The 23,032-nt window shown below is 41.8% G+C and overlaps 2 protein-coding genes across 2 annotated transcripts; both read right to left on the reverse strand.

The window, feature by feature from the left end:
- Nucleotides 1-5,276: 5,276 nt before the first annotated feature.
- Nucleotides 5,277-7,667, reverse strand: LOC136436457 (uncharacterized). Its single transcript, XM_066430450.1, has 3 exons — nt 7,519-7,667; nt 6,844-7,096; nt 5,277-5,991 (listed from the first exon to the last, which is right to left on the reverse strand). The coding sequence occupies exons 1-3, from the start codon at nt 7,641-7,643 to the stop codon at nt 5,746-5,748; spliced, it is 624 nt and encodes a 207-aa protein (XP_066286547.1). The 5' UTR covers nt 7,644-7,667; the 3' UTR covers nt 5,277-5,745.
- A 48-nt stretch (nt 7,668-7,715) lies between these two features.
- On the reverse strand, nt 7,716-21,565 carry LOC136437233 (guanylate cyclase soluble subunit beta-1-like). The gene is made up of 9 exons (XM_066431713.1): nt 21,491-21,565; nt 20,666-20,739; nt 16,852-16,955; nt 12,326-12,565; nt 11,132-11,979; nt 10,463-10,648; nt 8,767-8,913; nt 7,986-8,073; nt 7,716-7,807 (listed from the first exon to the last, which is right to left on the reverse strand). Exons 1-9 carry the CDS (start codon nt 21,563-21,565, stop codon nt 7,716-7,718), a joined length of 1,854 nt encoding a protein of 617 aa, XP_066287810.1.
- Nucleotides 21,566-23,032: the final 1,467 nt, after the last annotated feature.

Here is a 23,032-nt window from a genome sequence, read left to right on the forward strand (position 1 = left end):
AAGATACTAGTTTTGGCCGACAGCTAGCATTGGTTCTCATAGGAAAGCTTTGTGTGTGCAAGGGGTTGGGGATGAATATTTTCATATATGCAAAATCGATTTTGCGTTAAAAACTGTAACTGTACTGCATGTCAAATCTTACCTGTGGCAAAATGCCCTTCACGAATATTGCATTGCTTTCCAACACAACGTTGCCATACACTGTAAAAGCGGAAAAGTTAGCGATGGTTTTTGTTCGAGGGTTTCACGGTGACATCTTCACCGCGAACTTAAAACCACCGCGAATATTTTTGTTCTGTCTTCTATCCGCTTACTCCAGTGTTTCAGCCGCGAAATTAAAACCACCGTGAACACTCCATCTTCTACCTACTACGAAATTAAAGCCCCGCGCTCATTCCCCATTTTACAGTACTTGCGAAAAAAAAACCTGTCTGACGTGGTGGCACTAATTGATGTTACCCACAGCCGACACTCACTGCCTAGAGCTGAGTTCACTTCAAACAACTTTTTGATTCATTGCAAAGGCCATAATTCCTTTGACGCAAGAGCACTGCATCACTGCGGTGGAAGGGTTTTAGGTTCAGCAATGTTTATTGTGTGGTACCTTATAACATATGTCACGCTTGAATTGGATTACTTCCTCTACAGATAGGCTATACGTAAAGACGCAAGGGCCGAGTACGTGGAGAGTCTACTCAACACACAGGATGAAGACATTTCAAATTAAAGCCGTACGTTTGCGTCATATCTATATTCATTATCACATTTCTTATCATGAACAGGAAAATATCGTTAAAGACAAATAACTTTCTGCCTCTATTCATGACAATGTGGTTGGATAAGTCGCTGTTGCAAATTTGTGGCAGAACCGAACACCGACATGGTTTTAGGACAATATTTCTCTCATAAGACAGCTGAATGTTGTACGACTGCCCTGTGACGTGAACCTACCGTACGGGGAATTGGAGATTTCTCATAGACTTGATAGTCGAAATTGTGACCTTCCCGTTACGACATAGTATTATTGCACTTGCAACACTTGTGATTGCAAACCTAGATTTTCAGGACTTACCCCCGACCGCTAGTTTCAAACAACTCGACTGAAGTTTCGGACCGAAATCCCACGGCGCCTACAGCTTGATAACTTCCCTACATCAATCAGACGATAATTCCACACGGCGTTGTGAATCACAGGAGTGTGAATGAGTTTGTTCAGAAATCAACACAACCGATCGCTTCTAATACACAAGCACGTTGGCGGTAACAATCTCTTTTCGGAAAATTACTTACGCCTCAATAAGATGACTACAGAGTTAACCCAGTGTGAAACTCAAGGGAGCATAACCCATCAAATACAGGTCTAACATACCTCTTACACCAATAGATCAGACTAGTGGTCCGTCCAGCGAGCAAAAACGAACGAAGCTGGAAAAATTCGCCAACAAGAGTTCGAGTTTTCTTATAGAAAGTTTAAAGTTGTTATATCAAGTTCTTTTTTTCACAACCACGTCATTTTTTTGTTTTTAAATTTCGGCTGCCGTCCTCAGGTTGCTCTGCTGCTGCTGGCCACATGGTGGCGCTGCGGCAATGGGAATGTGGTCCCAAACATGACAATGTCTGTATCCCCTCACCCCCGTTCATGACTGGTGAAGATTTCTGGTTCAGATAACTTTCTTAATCCTCATGTCTCTTGCAAACCTGATAAAGGTATTCACAGAAATAATATGGCACCTCTAAACAAGATGATTGATGATAATGGCCTTTAACGGCTTGCCCACCACTGGCCTTACAAACGTCTTTCATTTCATCTGCTTAAGATCTTTAAGACTCGTGTTTATCGATGCCAGAACACTATACTTACAGTCAGAAGACCAGACGTATCACTCAACTTCAGACAAAGTCCAGTTCAAAGTTGCAACTTGCTAAAGCCATTTGGATGTGTGATTTATGTCCGGCTACTCTATAGTTATCTGTTATCGCCAACCACACTGTCGTCACCACCAACATATAAATAGTGAGAAGACACCGATTTTGATTAGATGATGGATAAGTAGATTAAGGCGATCTCCGTCGGTGATTCATCTTGTATCCTCGGCATCAATAACGACTGACAACGAGACTATCTTAGTTATTTACGTTGCTTGGTTTTCGGTGTGTCAGCTTTCAGTTAATGGGAACTGCTTAATGATTTTACGCTTTGTATTCGATACAGAAATGATGACACCTCAGTATAGATAAGGTATCAATTAATCATTTTGGTAAACACAGACTATGAGGAAATCTATCATCTTTTTGTTGCGATGTGCATTTAGGTATGCCGTCTTTGTATTACATTTTGCTAAGACGTATTCATCAGATAAACACAAGAAAAATTTAATATTTCATCTTGTCAAAATTGATCAGCTTTCGGTTGATTAGAACTGATTAATTATTTCTAATTTGTTTTCAATACAGAAACGATGACACCTCAGTATAGGTAAGGCATCAACTAATAATTTTACACAGACTTCTAGGATATCTTTCATTTGCTTGTTGAGATGTGAATTTATGTATGCCGTCTTTGTAGAACATTTTGTTAAGATGTATTCATAAGATAAACACAAGGAAACTTCGATTTTTAATCTTGTCAAAATCTATTTATTTCTCCAACAATACAGCGTTAGCAGAAGATGTTTCATGCGCTATGCTGAAAGCTATCTTTGTGTATACATATGACCTCGGGTCACAGTAAGATTACAGTCAGATATTTCTTTCGTTTCTGTTTGCAATATGCGGTTATATAATATCTGTGTTGTCATGAATATAGAGGTTTTATCAAGAGATGATTGGCATTTTAATGGACTCGGTCTGACAGTGGAGAATTGTGTATGGAAGTAAGTCGATATGCACTGGAAAAGATTACACGATGTTTTATTTCAACGTACGCACACATTTATCGAGTACATGATAACACAAAATAGATAGGATCTTTGCCTATTCAGCGTCGGGATAAAAGACAAGTGTGAAAGAAGGAATGCGCTATGTGAAGTATGCTGTGTAGTTGGTTGTTGGTATTGTATGGAAGGTAGACTGTTGTAAGGTTCTGAGAACAAATAAACAGGTAAAAAAACTGCGTCAGCCAAGAACAGACATGTACCACACTCGTGAAACTCCTTTCTTGCCGCACCCGGTAATTCTTACCGTACCCGGCCCGTTCGTGCCGTACCCAATGGCGGACATCGCACGGCCACAGCGCGCAGTCACTCGAAAGTCGTGTCTAAATACCCTGTACGACAACGATACACAACCTAAGGCTAAAGCAAACAGTCTTGACCACCTTTCTGCCGAGTGGCGTTGTACAATCTTGGGAACACTTCTAGTTTCTGCGAACCCCACTCGCGAGCACTGCATCTCACTACAATTTGCAGGTGTTTTAAAGATTAGAATTTCTAGCGGGTACGGCAAGAATTTCTAGCCGGTACGACGGGAACTACCGGGTACGGCAAGAAAGGGGGGGGGGGGCCCAACACTTAACGACAGGCAGTAAATTTCTAGCGAGGTCCAATCAAATGGCTGTTAGCAGGTCACCGAACGTCACCGACAATTAGCCAATGACGGCCAACAAAGCCGGTCCTTTCAAATGCAAAGTAGCAAATTAACGCCAATCTACTGGCACGCGATGGGCAAGAAGGAATATTTCACACCCTTTGTCCGTCGATTACTGGTTCATTGAATGAATGAAGACCTTTATTGCACATTTCTGCCACACTTGGCTAAGTACAGGTCACAACAAAAGATAATACAAGTACAGTTAGTGGATACAAAAGAATATGACTATCATTAAATAAATTCTACTTCTCCTCGCTTTTCGGTTATAGTAGATATAAAAGAACAGACGTGTTTTTCAATGGGAGGTTTGTCTAGTCGCATTAGAAATATGAATTTTTGAACAGTACTTAAATGTGTGAAGTAGGGAAATAGGTTTTCATTTGTTAATAGCGGCAATACATTACGAAGTAACTTTTCGTGTGACTTGCAGCACATGACTTTTGATCCTGCTTATGTAGAGCAGAACTACGCACAGAACAAGTTTTAAACATCGACACGACCTGACTACACAACGCCTTATATTTGATAATGCAGTATAGCCCTAACGCCACGCTTCGGAGAGAGCATTTTGGTATCTTTAGCATGGTGAAAGTTCTAAGCTGTAGCACTTCGTATCATGCATTTTCTTTAAATTTTATGTACGGAAATAATGTTTGGTGATAGACAATGTTACATACGAAACTTAACATTTATTGTCATCAGAAAATACAGGGAAGTAATGTCGCTTTCGTGTTTGGCTGACAATAGTCTGCGCCTGAGTAGATTCAAACAAAGGTAAGTACAGTGTCGAAGAAAAAACAAAAGTAGATGCATAGGTAATACATAATATAATAAACAAAAGCGGGTTTGTCGGCTCTTTTGAATAACGCCATATGCCTGCGACTGGCTCATCCCAGCGTCATGGCCGGTGAATCAAAGAAGCGCCGCTGTCGCACTCTGGATTTGTTCTTAGGTGACTTTGCCGGAAAATCCTTTCAATGTCTTTTCTCGCCGGCAGTCGGTGATTTGGGGCCTCACAATGTGCCACAAAATCCTGACCCTTGATTTCCCTCCACTTCTGTACGCGGCCCGTCTTTGAGAGCTTGCTTTCGGTGGGAAATGTTGGGTCGACTCGAAGACTTTCACCCTTGTCGGGATCTATTCCCTCCCGCAATGACCGCTCCATTAGCGCTAGTGCAGCGCCATTGAAGCTGTAAAACTTCATCTCTTCAGTCTCTTCGCGTTTTGGTGGTGAAAGTTAACTTTACAAACTGATAGATCTAGATCTAGATGTATACGTAAGGAAGTAGTGGGAATAACAACTCAAAGGCGCTTGTCTAATCTTCATCGACGTGTCAAAGGCGCTTGGTTTGAGTTGATGACATTTACATAAGACCAGGGGTGTTAACAACCCCAAACTCGACCGTCATTGGCTAATTGTCGGTGACGTTCGGTGACCTGCGAGCAGCCATATGATTGGACCTCGCTAGAAAGTTACTGCCCGACATTTAGTGTACACGGGGGGGGGGGGGCGATACAAGTCAATGTGTTTACTTAAGTTCAACCGTTGACAGCCTTTCCCAGTCTGGCCGTCACATGAAAACACTTACGCCTTGGTAGAGCGGGACGAATTGTGGTGTTGGATAACAGGCCGTTAGACTGGTCTATATTACACATGTTAAGCAACAATCGAGACTGACTTACCCACGGATTATCTGACTCATAGAAGTCGTAGTATTCTGTCCACTTTGTTCCAAAAAACGTACATTTTTAATCAGATCAACACACACAATATATGACAGGGAAACATGTCTAGATTAAGACAGATAACTTGATAACAATGTCTGCCGTACAACGGTCGGGGAGGATGTTCGATTAGAGTAACATTGTGCTTTCCAGACTAAGAGAGACGACATGCGATTGGTACCAAAACTGCATGTCATTTCACTGTAGTCCGTAGTTTCGTCTTAACGTCGGCTGAAATAAATAGCACATTTTATGTAATCGGTGTTGTACCAATTCTTGACTTGGTATCATTTTTCCTGGCTTCTACCTATAGCCAAATATGTTTAGTAGATCACACTGAAAGTTTCTGTGATAGTTTTATAATGGCACCTCTTCGGAAGACAAGCCTTTACAAGTGAGTGTCTGTGGTAACTTTGTCCCAGCGGCATTTAGTCACTCTTGTCCCTCCCACAGTTTACCAAGATTTGAGAGGCTCCGTGAAAACCTCTTATCTTTGGCATGAAGACTAGAACTTCTTCCTCTTTTCAGTTGTGACAGCTTCTTCCGTGGGCTTCCAAGCTCAACCCGCATCAACTTCCGGCGCAGTTGGTCCGCCATCTTGGAATAGAACGTGCACTTCCGGTCAACCATTTCCTGCCTTGTCCTGTCTTCCGGACTAGTCACCTTCACAGAAAGATCCTAAATGAATGAAAGTCACAAGAATTAACAAAAATCAGGTATCTAGGTTCCTTTTACAAACCTGTAATGCTAACGTCACACAGGCCCTGGTACTAAAAGTCTATCACTTACCATCACACACTGTCCCTGGTACTGAACTACCAGCACACACTGTTCTTTGTGATTATCTACCATCACACACTGTCCCTCGTGCTGAACTACCATCACACACTGTCCATGGCGCAAAACTACCCTCACACACTGTCCTTGGTACTGAGCTACCATCACACATCCCTGGTGCTGAACTACCATCACACACATCCCTGGTGCTAAACTACCATCACACACTGTCCCTGGTTTTGAACTACCATCGAACACTGTCTCTAGTACTGAATTACCATGAAACACTGTCCCTTGGTACTGAGCTACCATTACACACTGTCTCTAGTACTGAATTACCATCAAACACTGCCCCTTGTACTGAACTACCATCACACACTGTCCCTGACACTGAACTACCCTCACACACTGTTCTTGTACTGCACAACCATCACACACTGAACTACCAGCACACACTGTCCCTGGTGCTGAACTACCCCCACAGACTGTCCCTTGTACTGAACTACCATCACACACTGTCCCTGGTGATGAATTACCAGCACACACTATCCTGGTACTGAACTACCATCACGCTCTGTCCCTGGTACTAAACTACCCTGACACACTGTCCCTGGTACGTACTGAACTACCATCACACACTGTCCCTTGTACTGCACTATCACCACCCATTGTCCCTAGTACTATAGTACAAGCACATACTGTCCTTGGTACTGAACTAGCATCGCATTGTAGAATATATGTATAATGGATGACCTCTATTGCTGCTGTTATGTCGAATAATTCCGAGTTTCTCCTGCTGAGACAAGGGCTATGAAGTGGCGTAGTTTCTGGTGTAACACACGGAGAAGGCTGTGGCGTCAGGAACAGTCCCATGCCAGCTGCCAGGGGGCTCTTCGGGCTGACCGGGGACTTTGGTGTCCGGCACGACGCCTGCACGAAGTAACTGCGTATCGGAAGACTTGACGACATGTTTTCTTCGAATATATAGCTGCCTTTGTGGAGACACCTGAAGCATACATGGAAAATCTGTTAAAACATCAAAATGCATACATATTTACCTAGTAGCATGCAGATAGAAATCTATAAATTTCTTTTAGAATAACAAATACATGTAACTGGTTCAATTCAGCCTGTATTATTTCTAGCCAAATGACAAAATCAAACTCGAAATCAAACCCTTGCCTTGAAGGCATATTTCTGTTCAAGCCACAAACCCAGCAGCATTCCAAAAACAATAGTTTCAATATCTAAGATTGTTTGCCATAGCTATGGTAGTAAGTATACGGGAACACGCTTGCAGTCGTACAACAAATAACAAATCTACAGCGAGCGATCTATATGACACAGAAACATAGTATAGATCCTTTATCTTTTTTATTTAAATCCAATATTGCATTGCAAAAGGAAATGCTTTCTTTAAAGTTGTACATTTTGGTTGCATCGCTGATGTTGATCTTGCCGGGTTGACTACAGCTCTCCATCCTACTGGCCAGGCTGACGGTGTTTCCGAACAGACAATACCGGGGCATCGTGGTGCCGACCACTCCTGCCATACACGGGCCGGAATGGACCCCCACACGGATCTGGAAGGGTTAAGACATGCTGGATAATATAACAAAGTTTTTTTACTGACAGTGTTTCCGAACAGACAATACCGGGGCATCGTGGTGCCGACCACTCCTGCCATACACGGGCCGGAATGGACCCCCACACGGATCTGGAAGGGTAAAGACATGCTGGATAATATAACAAAGTTTTTTACTGACAGTGTTTCCGAACAGACAATACCGGGGCATCGTGGTGCCGACCACTCCTGCCATACACGGGCCGGAATGGACCCCCACACGGATCTGAAAGGGTAAAGACATGCTGGATAATATAACAAAGTTTTTTACTGACAGTGTTTCCGAACAGACAATACCGGGGCATCGTGGTGCCGACCACTCCTGCCATACACGGGCCGGAATGGACCCCCACACGGATCTGGAAGGGTAAAGACATGCTGGATAATATAACAAAGTTTTTTACTGACAGTGTTTCCGAACAGACAATACCGGGGCATCGTGGTGCCGACCACTCCTACCATACACTGGTCGGAATGGACCCCTACTTGGATCTGAAAGGGTGATACGGCATACTGGATAACAAAGTTCTTTATACACTTTTTTTTATTTATACCCAACCGAAGACCTAATGCCTAGACATCGTTTCGGTGACCATCCGTCACCCTTATCAGGCAATACTTTTACTTCACTTCACTTCATCCATGAAGCGTGATGAGGGGAATATAAACTCAGTCACGTATGGGGACCGCATCCTTCCCACTGCAGCAGCGACACCTAGCTGCAGGCAGTGTGAAGTTGAACCAGTTAGTATTGCCATGAGTCGGCCAGGCATCAACTCTTTGGTTATATACAAAGATCTTCGTATTCAATTAACGACCGGGTGAAGCTACTCATCACGAACGCAACGACATGCTTTAAGAGATCATACATCGATGAAACTAGGGGAAATACATTTCTTGTCATATTCAGTGCTGGACTGCATGAACTGATGATTTTGTACAGGAACTTTTTTTTTATGAACCTGTTTCTAGCATGTGCAAATGTAGTCCCAATATTGATAGTATTCGGAGATTGTGAAGCGAACTGATGAGATCTAATGTCTTTGACCTACGGATAAAGGCTTGTCTCCGTCCGGTGACGTCACTGTCTTGGAGACGTCCATCATCCCCATCGCCATGACAACGACTCTGTCAGCATGATCCTCCACCTTTTCAGGGATCCCTCCCGCCACCATGTAGGCGTCACCGATAGTTTCCACCTACCATACAACATCACAAGAAAACCGAGCGTTATTGCCTGCCCATATTTTCTGTTCCGCTAGTCGGCGCTCTTGACGCGTCAACATATAAAGTGAATCATAGCTTATAACCTCTTATCTACCCCCTTTCCGAACAGGAGAAAGAGATAGACAGGCAGACATCTACTAATCTGCAATACGGGAGAGCCAACTGAAAGTCCTGTGCCGAAAATAGAATCCTGGAGAGCGAAATCTACAGCCGCCATGCGTCAGCATTTGATGCCTGCGGATGATTGATTGATTGATTAAAACTAGCATTACTTGAGGCTATTATTGCTTCGGACGTTTTTCTCGTCACATGTCTTCGTGCGTCAAGCTATTGCTAATGCAACAAGTTTCAAATTGAAGACAATTTGAGACGACTTTTAAATAAGTTATTTTTTCTCACTCGCCATTAGTGCGTTCATGTCAAAATCTCTTTTGAGCAAATGTTTCAATCTAAAATTTCTGTCATTCTTAATCAACCGCCAGGCTTAGAATTTTGTTCACACGTACATAGTGAAATGCCAACCCGTCAATTCGTGTAACGGTCTGCAGACGACATTTCCCGTCCACTCCGTCTGATAAGCTGTCAAACGGGGGAGTGTTAACATTTAAACAAGCTCACTATTAACTGCGGGAGTTTCCGTCATTTCTACTTACGTGTGCTGAGTGAAAGGCTAATTTGCATTCATTTGCATTTGCACTCTCTTTGATCTAGTGATTACAAAATGCAATGTGCACAGTATGGTGGGGAATATGTAACTTGAAAACACGTATTTACCAAGCATTTTTCACGTTATGATATAAGAAGGTCAGCGTAGTTACTAAAAGGAAACACACACAAATATTATATACCGAAAAACGTAGTAAGAAATATATATGCAGAAACGTCATATTTCATACTTCCTTTATTAAAGGAAGGGAAATGTCCTACATTTTCTCGAAATGTTGCCTTTCTAGTTACATATTCCTTTGTCAACAACAGTGACGTCAATGGTCGTGGAACTGGAATAAAACGCAGACAATTGATGAGGAAACCATTACGCGTTGGCACTGAGATCAGTGACGATTCGCCCTGCTTTTGACGTCATGACAAAGCTGTTACAGGGCAAAGGTCACTATAATTACAAAGTCATAGCCTAAGACTTAAAGAAGCCCTTTCCCTGGAAAATGTAGATGAAATCTTGAATTGCCAAGGAAGTGCAGGGTGGAGCCCTTTAGATTTGATTAAAAAAATTGGCCAATTTTTAGGCCTGTGAGGACCCCTGCAGCTGGTTGGTTTGACGTCATCGGATTCAAAATGGCGGCATCATTTTGAAACTTCGACCCTCGTCGATCTTTTCCGCCGTATAGAATTGCTTAAATTGGACTTTCGAGCGCTTGACATATCAAGCTACTGCGTGGGGTGAGTTGTTATGACCTGGAATGTTCACGGATGATATTATGACTGAAGTTGCCTTTTTTTACATTATGTTTAATGTAGATTGTTATTAGTGGCTACTGTCCTAAAATATCAGAAAGGTCTGACCTTGTAAAGTTCATTCAGCTTGCTGAGCACGTCAAAGCTTGTGTACAACTTGTTGAGCATGCGCACGATGTCCATGGGCTCCACCCTCTCACAGATGCCCGTGAAGTTGACGATGTCCGAGAAGAGGATGGACACTACGGGGTGGGCTTCGGCCTCGACCGGACTGTTGGACACTAGACTCTGTACCTAAGGTTGTGATATCAACATTGCACACAGTTTCTGAAGACAAATATAGGCAGATTTAAGAAAATATATATTTGAGTCAATTTTATCAGCACTACTAGGTAAACGTTAGAGTCACTTGGCATTGTTCAGAAGTGGCTATATCATATCTATTAGTCTATTATTTTAAAATGTAACATCACTCAAAAGTCCTTAGTAAAAAATGTCGTATGTATATACTGTTTATGAATTAGCCTATAGTAATGGTTACAAATTTGCGATAACAAAACCTGTTTTGTTGGATGACGAAACCATTAACCGGAAAAGAACTCTGACCTTCACACTGACACAAACACCTGTCCGTAAATGCTTCTGCAGATACTACACTCTAGTAAGAATTACTTTCAAAACAACCGGAAAAGACATGCGCGTTTAGCGCCTTGGTCTATAAAAGATATATGATAGATGTACACATTGTGGCAGACGTATAACGAAAAGGGTTCATACCACATTTGACGGGAGAATAGAATGCAGTAGTTCTTCCGTGCGACGTTTGTCTTCGCTCAGCTTCCCTTGCAGCTTGCGAAGTTGGTTTCCGACATCCTCTATCTTGTCCAGCAAGTCCCTCTCCCTGCTACGCAGATGGTTCACCATCAAGACGTCACGGCTACTGTCATGAAGCGGCGTGTCACTGAAGTAAAGACCTTTCCTCAAGAACTCCGACAAGTCTTTGACACGAGGAGAACAAAGAAAGAGAAGCATGTCTGATTCTGGAACGAAAACCATCTCCCCCTTTAGCTTTAGAGTGGATTCCTCTAAGTCTACACTACCAGAAGCACTTGCTCCTTCACTAGCTTGCACTGTATAATGTTGCTCTTTGTTGCTGATGATTCCTTGGACTGTTCTCACGACGTATATCGTGTTAAGATGTCGCACTATGGCACTGAAGAGAGATTCTACCTTCGGACGGATGATTTCGAAGATGTCTTGAAATTTTAGCTCGCCTGACGTGATGTTACCCTTCAGCAACCTCTGAAGACTTCGCCCCATCTGGACGACCTTAAGATTTCTGTCTAGCATGACGTGGAAGGGGAAGATGTCATTGAGAGTGTCTACGCTGAGCGGAAGGTCGTTTGGGTCGTTGCTTGTGGTTGGACAGATCGTCCCGCTGCTTAGTCTCTTCTCGTCCCCAGGGTGACCGTTGCAGCTGAGATGACGTATGGAAAAGGTCACGACCTGTCCCTGGCTGCATGACGTCAGCTGGGGTTCCTCTGAAACTACCTCGACAGCGACACTGACGCTGAAGAACTCCTTGGCGATCATGCGGACAAGACCTTTCACGATTGGATAGAGCCCTAGATACAGAAAAGCATTAATAAAATCGTTAGTATGTAGCTTAAGATCCAACGATTAGGTTACTCCTCAGATGCCTTCATCAGGGCCTGAGTGGACTGCACTACTCCTTGCCGCATGATGGCGTTGCAGCAACAATGCGGTCCCAAATGTGAGTCTATCTCCTCCTCCTCTCTATTTCAGACCTATAAACGGATCATAACTTGAACTTCACAACAGTACAAGCAAAAAGAGACACACAATTTTGTATCATCATAAGAATTCTTAATAACTGTTTTACATAGGTGTAGACAAACCGCATCTAGCTATATCAGTACTTGAAGCTATAACGTTAACTCTTTGACTTACCAGATCTTTCGCTATAGTAGTGCAGAAAAAGGGTGTCATCAGGTCCCTCAGTGCAACAGAAAGAAGGAGAACGGATGCCCGGATAGGTGCTGGCCAGATGTTCGTGCAAGCTGTCCAGGTTACACAAGAGGTCCTTCAGGCTTCCGCCGAGGACCCTGAGCAGGCTGCCGAAGCCATTCTCTATGCAGTATCGGACGAAGTGTTCTCCCATGGATTCCAATACGGCTTCTCGCGAGAGTTCTGTAATGACGCGAGAATACGAAAGTCAATATGGCGGACGCCTGTATGTATTTACTTCGCATTCAACAAACATATATTGTCTTCCAGCTTAATAATCACAGAGAGGCCCCTTAGCGATGCCATAGGTTCACAGAGAAAAAAAAAGATTATATCAAACATAGATGTTCTGCGTCTAAGGTTTATGCACTGTCTTGATATTATATAAGGTCAATTTGACAAAATATTTCCACCTGATGTATAATATTATCTTCGCACACAAGTGAATAGAAGAAAATACTGCCAGCAGTTCTGTAGGCAAATATATTGTGTTGTTGTGATCTACTTTTCAGAACGCTGTCACACGATGCACAATTATGTGTGCTTTAAGAAGACCTCAGAAAGGTTTCATATTTAAAAACTCCGTGGCCACAAGGGCTGGTATTAGGAAAATGAAGACGGCGTCAGGGTTAATGCCCTTCGCTCAACGTGAAGCGCTATATTATCACCTCTCAGAATCAGTTACGAGGCAATCCTGTACCTATCTATTAATCTAAATTAGCGTGTTAACTGCTAAGTGTAGGCGTCGCGGCAATAAACCGTGCATTTAATAGCCCTTTAGCAGGCGGCAATCGTTTTGAAAGGCTCGTCATTAACAGCTCTCAACGGCATTGACGTCAGCAATGTGAACTGTTCCACACCACTGCTCGGAGCCCACGTAGCCTGAAAATTGGTATTCTTCACTTTTTACCGCTTAGCAGAATAACTGGAGACCACATTTACCTAATCTGTGAGTGGGAGATTCCTGGAGCTCTTAATAGGTGAAGGACCCTTTACAACTTTTATATAAAACTCAAATCATAAGCTACCGCGAGGATTTCTGTGCACCAACTGTGCTAATGGTATGGTACAGTCTGCGTGGATGATTTTATATCTAAAGCCAAATAACTGTTACAGTTACTCAAGCAACTCGATATGATTTTGAAAACGGTCAGACGTTTCAAGGAGCATCCAGTACTTTTCGTCAGTGACTCTGAGCAAGATTTTTGTAATTACCTGGATGTCTAACCTTCATCGACGTATTCTAGATTTAACTTTCCAGAAAATTGAAGTGCCCTGGAATTCGAACTATGAGGCGCACAAAATGTTAGGAACTTTCTACAACTTTTGTCTAAAACTCAGATCATAATCTACCTGGACTTTATGACACCAACTGTACTAATGGTATAGTAGAGTCTGTGTGGATGATTCTGGATTTAACTTTCCTTGGAAAAGGGAATTTCCAGGAACTCTGTGGTGTTTGAAAGGTGAACAATTCTTCACAACTTTATATTTTCAATTCATCTGAAACTCAAATCATAAACTACCAAAGGGACCAATTGTGCTAATGGTATAGTAGAGTTCATGTGGGTAACTCTTGGAACTTTCTCAGATTTGTAGATTCCTGTAACTTTATGACGTTTAAAACGTAAACGACTCTTAATAACCTTTATCTGAAACTCAAATCATAAGCTACCAAGGCTTTCTGACACTATGCTATTGGCATAGTGGAGTCTGCGTGGATGATTCTGGTTTTAAATTTCCTAGAAAACTGGAGTTTCCAGGAAGTAGTGTTTAAAATGTTAACTTTATACTTTTAATTCATCTAACACTTAAATCCTAAACCACCTTTCTGATACTAACTATACGTTTAGTATAGTATAGTCTCTATGGATGATTGTTGAAACTTTTCTATAAAATTTAAGATTCCTATAACTTTTAATGCTTGTGTGGCATTTGAAATGCGAACGACCCTATGCAACTTTTATCTGATACTCAAACCATAAACTACTAAAGGGCTTTCTGACACCCGCTGCACTAATGGTATAGTAGAGTTTGCGTGACTATTTCTGGGATCATTCCTGGATTTCTGGATCAATGTGAACCTTGTGGCGTTTGAAATGTGAAGGACTTTTCACAACATTTATCTCAAACTCAAATCATAAACTACCAAAGGGATCTCTGATACCAACTGTGCTTATGGTATGGCCTTGATAGAGTTCACGTGGGTAACTCTTGGAAATTTCCCAGAATTGTAGATCCCTGTAACTTGATGACGTTTAAAATATAAACGACTCATTAATTTATAACCTTTATCTGAAACTCAAATCATAAGCTACCAAGGCTTTCTGACACTATGCTATTGGCATAGTGGAGTCTGCGTGGATGATCCTTGTTTTGAATTTCCTAGAAAACTGGAGTTTCCAGGAAGTAGTGTTTAAAATGTGAACTTTATACTTTTAATTCATCTAACGCTCAAATCCTAAACATCATTTCTGATACTAACTGTACGTATTGTATAGTACAGTATAGTCTTCATGGATAATTGTTGGAACTTTGCAAGAAAATTGAAGATTCCTGTAACTTTTGTGGCCTTTAAAATTTGAAGGACATTTTACAACTTTTATCTAACATTCAAATCATAAACTAGATGCCAAAATACATTTACCTTCTGCCATCAGTTGTGCTAATGATATAGTAGAGTTTGCATAACTAGTTCTGGGATCATTCCTGGATTTCTGGATCAACGGAACCTTGTGGCGTTTGAAATGTGAACGACTCTTTCAAACTTTTATCTGAAACTCAAACCATTAACTACCAAAGGGCTTTCTGACACTCGCTGTGCTAATGGTATGGTAGAGTCTGCGCGTGGATGATTCTGGATTTAACTTAACAGTAAAATTGAAGTGTCATGAAAGTCAAACTCTGTGGTGCATAATAGGTGAAGGATTCTTTACAACTCATATCTAAAACTCAAATCATAAACTACCGATACTTTCTGACGCCAACTGTGCTAAAAATGGCATGTTAAAATCTGCGTGGATCATTCCTGATTTAAATTTCCAAGAAAATTGAAGCGTCCTGGAAATCGAACTCTGTGGTGCATGAAACGTGAAGGACCCTTTACAACGTTTATCTGAAACGCATATTTTAAACTATCAAGATTTTCTGACACCAGCTGTGTGGATAATTCTGGATTTAACTTTACTGGAAAATTGAAGTGTCCTCAAATTCAAACTCTATGGTGCATAATAGGTGAAGGATTCTTTACAACTCATATCTTAAACTCATATCATAAACTACCGAGACTCTCTGTGCAACAACTGTGATAATAACGGCATGGTAGAGTCTCCGTGGATGATTCTGGATTGAACGTTCTTAGACAATTGAAGTGTCCTGGAATTCGAACTCTATGGCGCATAAAATGTGAAGAATTCTTTATGACTTTTATCTAAAACTCATATCACAAGCTACTACGAGATCTTCTGCGCACCAACTGTGCTAATGGTATAATATAGTGTGTGGATAATTCTGGATTAAATTTTTCCTAGAAAATTGAAGTGTCCTGAAATTCGAACTCTGTAGTGCATAAAATGTGAAGGATTCTGTACGACTTTTGTCTGAAACTCAAATCATAAGCTATCGAGGCTTTCTGACACTGTGCTAATGGCATAGTAGAGTCTGTGTGGATGGGATGGAAATCTGTGGTGTTTAAAATGTGAACACTTCTTCACAACTTTATATTTCTAATTTATATGAAACTCAAATCTTAAACTACCTTTCTGATACTAACTGGTGCTTATGGTATAGTATAGTCTTCATGGATAATTGTTGGAAATTTTCTAGAAAATTGACCATTGACTGTAACTAGTTAACTTTTCATGCTTTTGTGGCCATTAAGATGTGAACGACTCTTTGCAACTTTTATCTGAAACTCAAACCATAAAGTACTAAAAGGGCTTTCTGGCACCAGCTGTGCCGAAGGTATAGTGGAGTTTGCGTGACCATTCCTTGGCTCATTCTTTGTTTTCTGGATCAAGGGACTGCTGTGGCGTTTGAAATGTGAACGACTCGTTTGAATTGCAACTTTAATCTAAAACTCAAATGATAAACTACCAAATGGCTTTCTAACACCAACTGTGCTAATGGTATAGTAGAGTCTGCGTGGATAGTGATTCTTCTGAGGATTTCATTGACAGACAAGGTACAAGCGAGATTTCACTCCCTTAGGAACAACATAGAAAGTTGAAAGGGATTGAGAGACTTTCAGAAGACCCAAAAGCTCCCAAACTCTTTGAAGTGTCATTTGCAATACTTGAAACAAATACGACAACCTACATCGTGTGTCTCTGTACCATGTATACGTGTAAGGATATATGTTTATAAATTATTTATGATTTAAAAAAAGTGGTCAGCATGCCGATTTGATTAATGAATAGTGGTTCAAACAAATAAACAAACAAGCAAACTAGTAATCAAATAATGAATACCCAGCTGCTCGGATATGGCGTTCAGTAGTCTCCACGTGTCGTCATCACTGTACACTTTATGCATCAGAAACGTCCCGCCTCCCAGCTCGATCCCAGAGTTCTTTCTGAAAAAAAGAACATGCTAAGTGAAGCAACATGGCTGTACATCAAAAACCACCATTGCCTAGCGTTACAGAAAGGAATTTGAAGACAGATCAACAAAACGGTGATAAACGAATTGCTCTAAAAGATTCCTTACAAAAATTCCTAAAACCGTACCCACAAGAGAGAGAAAGAGAAAAGAAAGAGAGAGAGAGAGAGAGAGAGAGAGAGGAGAAAGAGAGGGGGAGGGGGAAAGAGAGGAGAGAAAGGGAGAGAGAGAGAGGAGAAGGGAAGAGACGGAGGGAGGGAGAGATAGAAAGGGAGAGAAAGGGAGACAGAGGAGAAAGAGAGGGGAGAGAGAGGGGGTGGGAGAGGGGAGAGAGAGGAAAGAGAGGAGAGAGGGAGAGAGCGGAGGAGGGGGAGAGGAGAGAAAGGGAGAGAGAGAGGTGAAGGGAAGAGACGGAGTGAGTGAGTGAGGGAGGGAGGGAGAGAGAGAGAGAGAGAGAGAGAGAGAGAGAGAGAGAGAGAGAGAGAAAGGGTAATAGAGAGAGAGAGATGGGGAGAGAGAGGGGCAGAAATAGAGAGGCAGAGAGAGAAGTAATCACAGAGTTATGAATGCAGCCGGGGCAGTCCCGTGTTGAAATGATTTCCTACCTACGTCATGAAACAATTTGCTGAGACCTCATAATCCCAGAAATTGGCACTTCGTACGCACGGTATTTTGCGGTATAATCTAGAATCAATTTTCACAGGTTCTGGCTCAGAACCACATAAAATGATTGGGGGAAATTTGCCCCAAAGTCCATGTCATAATGACGACAGAAATTACTTTTGCAGAAAGGCGGTTATTTTCCGAACCGACTCAAGGATATGGAAGCTCTCAATTAGTGTTAAGGTAGATGTTTTATTATTAAATGATACTTACGATATATTATACGGAGGCTTCACAACATGTGTGCGTGTGAGTGTGTGGGGGGGGGGGGGGCATTAGTCTCTACCAGGCTAACTACGCCGGCTATAGGGAGAATATTAGCCAGGGTTTCATTTGCAGGCTCCGTTATATCTAATAAGTCCTATTTCTGCCAAAATCTACGATCCATACGCCCGTAGGAGGGCCTGTTGGAGGCTAGGGGGTCATAGCCAGCACACCGTGCAAACCTCCTACTTTTACATTCCATTCTGATCGGAAACCGCGAGGTCACACACATTTTGTGTAAATTGGGGAGTACGCCGAATTTGTTTGAACTTGATGCCATGCGTGATATAGTGTTCACTAACAGCTATTGACTACAAAGCGGAAAGCGTAGAGAGATACGCTCACGTAGGTGGCGTGTCTAATAGCTTTTTAATGGGATCTTCAACACCCAACTTGGCTGAAAGCCCTTCGGATACTTTGGATGTATATTGACGATGGCTACTTTCCAAAGTTTTAGATTGTAGCTACGACAATCAGTGACAAAACTTGGACGGTTTAGCGTGAGACATGTGCAACTATCTACAAGTTGCGTCTCGACTGGCAGTTTAAGATAAGAATGTTGGCAGCAATGTCGTGTTTGTATCTGATCAGTTTAACTTTGCATTCATTCCGACGCCACAGTCCTAAGCAGGTATATTATCAAAATGCACCAAAACTGCGATAGGCATTCGCAAAATGGCGCAAACCGGTACAAACTATAGCTAGTCAACTTTTTTTTTAAAAAAGAAAATCGCAAAATGGCGTAAATGGGCGGAACACGGCAAAATCACTGCAACTATTTTTTTGCTGAATCTTAATCATCGTTCATTCGTTTTCAATTCAGTGACAACACTACGATTTCCAATAAAGTTATCTTGCAGGACGATCTTCACAAGTCTCGTCCTGGTCTCGTGTTCTCGCGAGACTAGGTCACTCCGTGATCAAGATGTACAGTTGACATCGAAAATTTGGAGGTGCAAATTTCGTTACCTTTTCTTAGTCATTAATTGATGAATATTCTTGTAACTATCTTGCATTTGATTTGGACCCGAAACTGAAAAAGTGACCTTCAGGGCGCCGTCATTCTGTTTGTAGAAGTCCCGTATTTCATGCTTCGGTCCCATTTCCAATCCGGGGCCCGGCCGGGCTTTTTGCGAAAACCAAAATTAAAAAAGACATATCAAGATAACACACAATATATCGTTTAAAGGGTATTTTTACGTTTTGTGTCTTTTGTTGTCTTTTGCATCATATTTTTCGTTCCCAGAAACTGCCCGGCCGGGCCCCGGATTGGTAAATGGGACCGCAGCATTACCCCTGCGTCGCACGTCAGTGTGACTGCAAGGGAAAATTAGCGAAAATTCGCACAAAGTTGGCGCGGTTTCCTAACGCAATTTGGCGCAGTCCGATGCGATTCCCAAGAGTGTACGTCCCTTAATAGAACTAGACAGCTCTGATCCCCTTAATTTCCACACAAGAATGTTTTTCGTTCTTAAAAGCTTGCGTGAGTATTCAACGTGTTGTGAGTAGTTGATGCTCTTAAGGGCCAGCATGACCTTGTCGCCCCATCAAGCTTAAGACCTAAGATGCCCCTCAGGCTCTTAAGGTCAATCTGCTACGCACGAGAGTTTAAGATATATATTCCTTGGCGTCAGCGGCGTCTTTAACGGACGTTACGTCTGTTTGGATGCTCAAAATAATGACGGAAGACGCCGTAAAAGCACTTACCTTTTTGAAACTAACTGTGTGGGCTCGAAAATGGCGCTGTGCCCGATTTTTGTTCTGCCGCAAGCAAGAGCCGTATTGATGAGGATCTTAGTAGTCAACTGTGTCTTAAAGATACAAATATAGCTTGAAATATGTCCACAACTGTACTGAAAGCTTATTGAGCTAGAGCCATCTTATGTTCAGCTACTGAGGTTTTAGTGTGTTGGGCTTTGGAGAAGTATTAGCGCCAAAAGGTGTTCCGCATAGATAACAATTGTGATGAAGTAGTTTTAGGAAACTGTTTTTTTGCACGCCAATAGTGACACATTGGGGATGTAAATGTGGCTGTATTTTGAAACAGAAAAGTTTCCTATAAATCTCATGATAGCCAGTTATTCTTTAATTATGTCCGCTGACTAAGTCCTAGATCTTACTTACTGTCGCTGTTGTTGCAAGGTGCCAGTTTCCCTGTGAATCGACGTGCTCATAAATATGTTTTTAACTGAAGCGCATTTCCACCGACTGCGATTGTACATAGTTTCACGCTATAGACACTTTTCTATAATTTCTGTTAATCTATTAATGCCACAGACCTAACCATATGCATGACAAATATTAGTGATTCTCCTCGAATTGCTTTCGTCCTTTAATCAATTTTTTTCAAACTATTTTTTTGCTGAATCTTAATCATCGTTCATTCGTTTTCTTTAATCAATTCCAGTTATCTCCCTTCCATAAGGGGTCGGCTATCAAGCTGTCTATGGACTGTACCACGCTACGTTCAGAAAGGGGGTGTTGGCCTGTAAATTCTGCAGTACCTGAAAATAGCACCAGGGAACAAAAAAAATCGCCGTGTTTCTTTTGGACATCAATAACAATCCACATACCAAAATACATGCAAATCCATCAAAAGAATCTTGAGTTAAAGGACTGGTGCGAACACGCAAACGCAACCAAAAGCAGAACCGCCGTCGGAGGTGACCCTCCTTTTCGGAGGTAATATGAAGAACTCATGCCGAAGGTCTGCATTTAGGTTGTGTAATGTACTTGGACTGTGCAGGTGATACTTACACGATGCGCTGCCATGTCGACTCTCCGAAGCCACGAACCACCAGATCCCCCAATACACAGTGAATGAACCCGTACTGTAACAAACAAAAATGCAAGATGTTTTGTTAGGAATATGTATTATTTTTATAGGCCCCCCTTTTCATGTTTGTTGAACCCATTACGAAAAAAAAACATATTTCCGTGCACAAGAGCTATCTATCACCCAAAAGTCATGGTCATGGCTTGTCCAGAACACAAGATACCAAAAACAGAAGTTCTGCTGCAATACCAAACAAAGCTGCTAGCGGGGGGGGGGGGAATCTTATCATTTCTTTAATAGTATATGGCATAAAAACAGACCAAATCTAATGACAATGCATCAATAGATTACTCAGTTATGCTCTTCATTCACATGCATACATAACATTACATACATACTTACATGTACATACATACATACAAATGCTGATATTACAAAACCTCCTTGTCTAAGGTAACATATACGACAGCTGTATGCACGCTGATCATGATGAAAAACCAAGTTCCTGAATGCATACTGAATTCGTAATACTGAAGGCTTGAAACGTTATTGATTGATACTGAAAGTTGACCTTCTGAAACTAAGGCATGCAAGGAACATCTGAACACGAAGTTGACATTTGGATACTCAAGTTATCAACAGCACCGTCGTCTTAAATCTTGTTAACAGATATGTAACAACATCTATCTTGACAACTGAAATTGCCAACCGACGTACATTTCTCACAACTGCTGACAGAACTTAGTCATCGACGCTTATATGCATCGTTTGAAGTAGCTGCTTTGGGCTGGGTTTTTTTAACTTACTGTATATGTGCGGTCGTTCAGACACTTATTGTAGTGCCTAGTGGCACATTGGGCGGCAAGTTTCCTTAACTGCATGCTGTTTTTGAAGCAGGGTATGTATTTACAAGGAGGGTTGCTATCCCTTACCCTTTAACGTGCTTTCTCGAACACGGGACCCCCATTTTGAGGCTGCTAGCAGTTCGGAGCTACAGGGACCTCCCTATTCACTTTTAATAGATGTAGCTAAGCAAAACATGTTATTAAAAACGGGGTATGTTTTAGCTCACCATGATGAAGCTAAATTTGCGGGTGAAAATGCTACTCATTTCGCTTATTTGAATTACTTCCAGGTTAGTGGTGCAATACATTGTCTAAATGTATATTTGCTTTGATATGCCAAAAGAAACAGACGTTTCCATGCGTGAGTCTCCTACTGCGTACCATCAAAGAGAACATCATCTTTAAGATCCCATAGACAGATACCATCTTTGTCTTTCCAAGAAACGATAAGAAGGATGCTATACTTTGCAGACACCGTGGCACCTAAACGCTAGTTTACTGTAGATAACACCAAACCACAACACTACTTACTACTAACGGTTCTTCTGGTATGTACCGACCACATTGTGTTTTCTTGTCGACATGAAACGGTCATTGTAAGTGAAGAAGACCTTTCTTGCAAAAAGTCGATATAGTTTCTCAAAGCAATGAGCTCGAAGATCGAGATAACGCTTCTCAGACCAGTCGTGACCATAGGGGTGCGTATAAGTGCTAATGTTAGCTCACGACCGCTTCGTTTCTTTCGCTTCTCTGATCGTAGAAACTTTCCAGATACGTCAAACGCACTTCTCCAATTACACATGACCTTCCTGTGGTACAGATAGCTTCTTCCAAGGGCACTCAGAAGCAAGCAATTATGCCTGCAGAAGATAGCACGCCAAAGCCAAAGGTTTTCAGGACTCACTATGCTCGATATCACAACGACGGGAACGAAGGCTACATCAAGCATACAAGACAGTTGTTAACGGAAATTTAGACAAAAAATTCAAAAAAGAAATTGGTGGAAATTCCGTTGATGCAGACATTTGACTACCTGAAGGTGCATTACGGAATGGTTTATTTTTCATACATGTATATGCCTGTTTATCCTGTGCATACAACCATTACATCTTAGGTCTTATGGCTACAACGGAAGTCTTAGCTATAGGAATTGGCTATGTTGTCCTCTCGCTATAACATTGACAGGTTTTTGCACACAAAACTAGCGGGCCCAAATCTACACCAGTTCTTCCTGACATCAAAAGGTATTTGCCACCAAAGAATAAAAACCCTAGCGTGTACAGGACAAAACAGGACATTTTGCTGCAGTACCAAGGTCAGCCCATAATCGAACTTGACCTTAGGACAAAAACAGGACATTTTGCTGCAGTACCAAGGTCAGCCCATAATCGAACTTGACCTTAGGACAAAAACAGGACATTTTGCTGCAGTACCAAGGTCAGCCCATAATCGAACTTGACCTTTGAGTTCCCAAGAGCTACCCACGTGGCATATATATCTCAA

This window comes from Branchiostoma lanceolatum, chromosome 6 (genome assembly GCF_035083965.1).
Source record: "Branchiostoma lanceolatum isolate klBraLanc5 chromosome 6, klBraLanc5.hap2, whole genome shotgun sequence".
Taxonomy (NCBI): Eukaryota; Metazoa; Chordata; class Leptocardii; order Amphioxiformes; family Branchiostomatidae; genus Branchiostoma; species Branchiostoma lanceolatum.

What these genes read in the sequence shown, in the direction of transcription:
- LOC136436457 (XM_066430450.1), bottom strand. Translation starts at nt 7,643, where the DNA reads ATGGCAGGAGTGGTCGGCACCACGATGCCCCGGTATTGTCTGTTCGGA. An exon ending in ATCAGCGATGCAACCAAAAT is followed by an intron (nt 7,097 to 7,518) that starts GTACAACTTTAA and finishes TGTATGCTTCAG; the next exon opens with GTGTCTCCACAAAGGCAGCT. An exon ending in ACATAACAGCAGCAATAGAG is followed by an intron (nt 5,992 to 6,843) that starts GTCATCCATTAT and finishes TCATTCATTTAG; the next exon opens with GATCTTTCTGTGAAGGTGAC.
- LOC136437233 (XM_066431713.1), bottom strand. Translation starts at nt 21,565, where the DNA reads ATGCAGTTAAGGAAACTTGCCGCCCAATGTGCCACTAGGCACTACAAT. An exon ending in TCGACATGGCAGCGCATCGT is followed by an intron (nt 16,956 to 20,665) that starts GTAAGTATCACC and finishes TCTTTTTTTCAG; the next exon opens with AAAGAACTCTGGGATCGAGC. An exon ending in ACGGAGACAAGCCTTTATCC is followed by an intron (nt 8,074 to 8,766) that starts GTAGGTCAAAGA and finishes TTACCCTTCCAG; the next exon opens with ATCCGTGTGGGGGTCCATTC.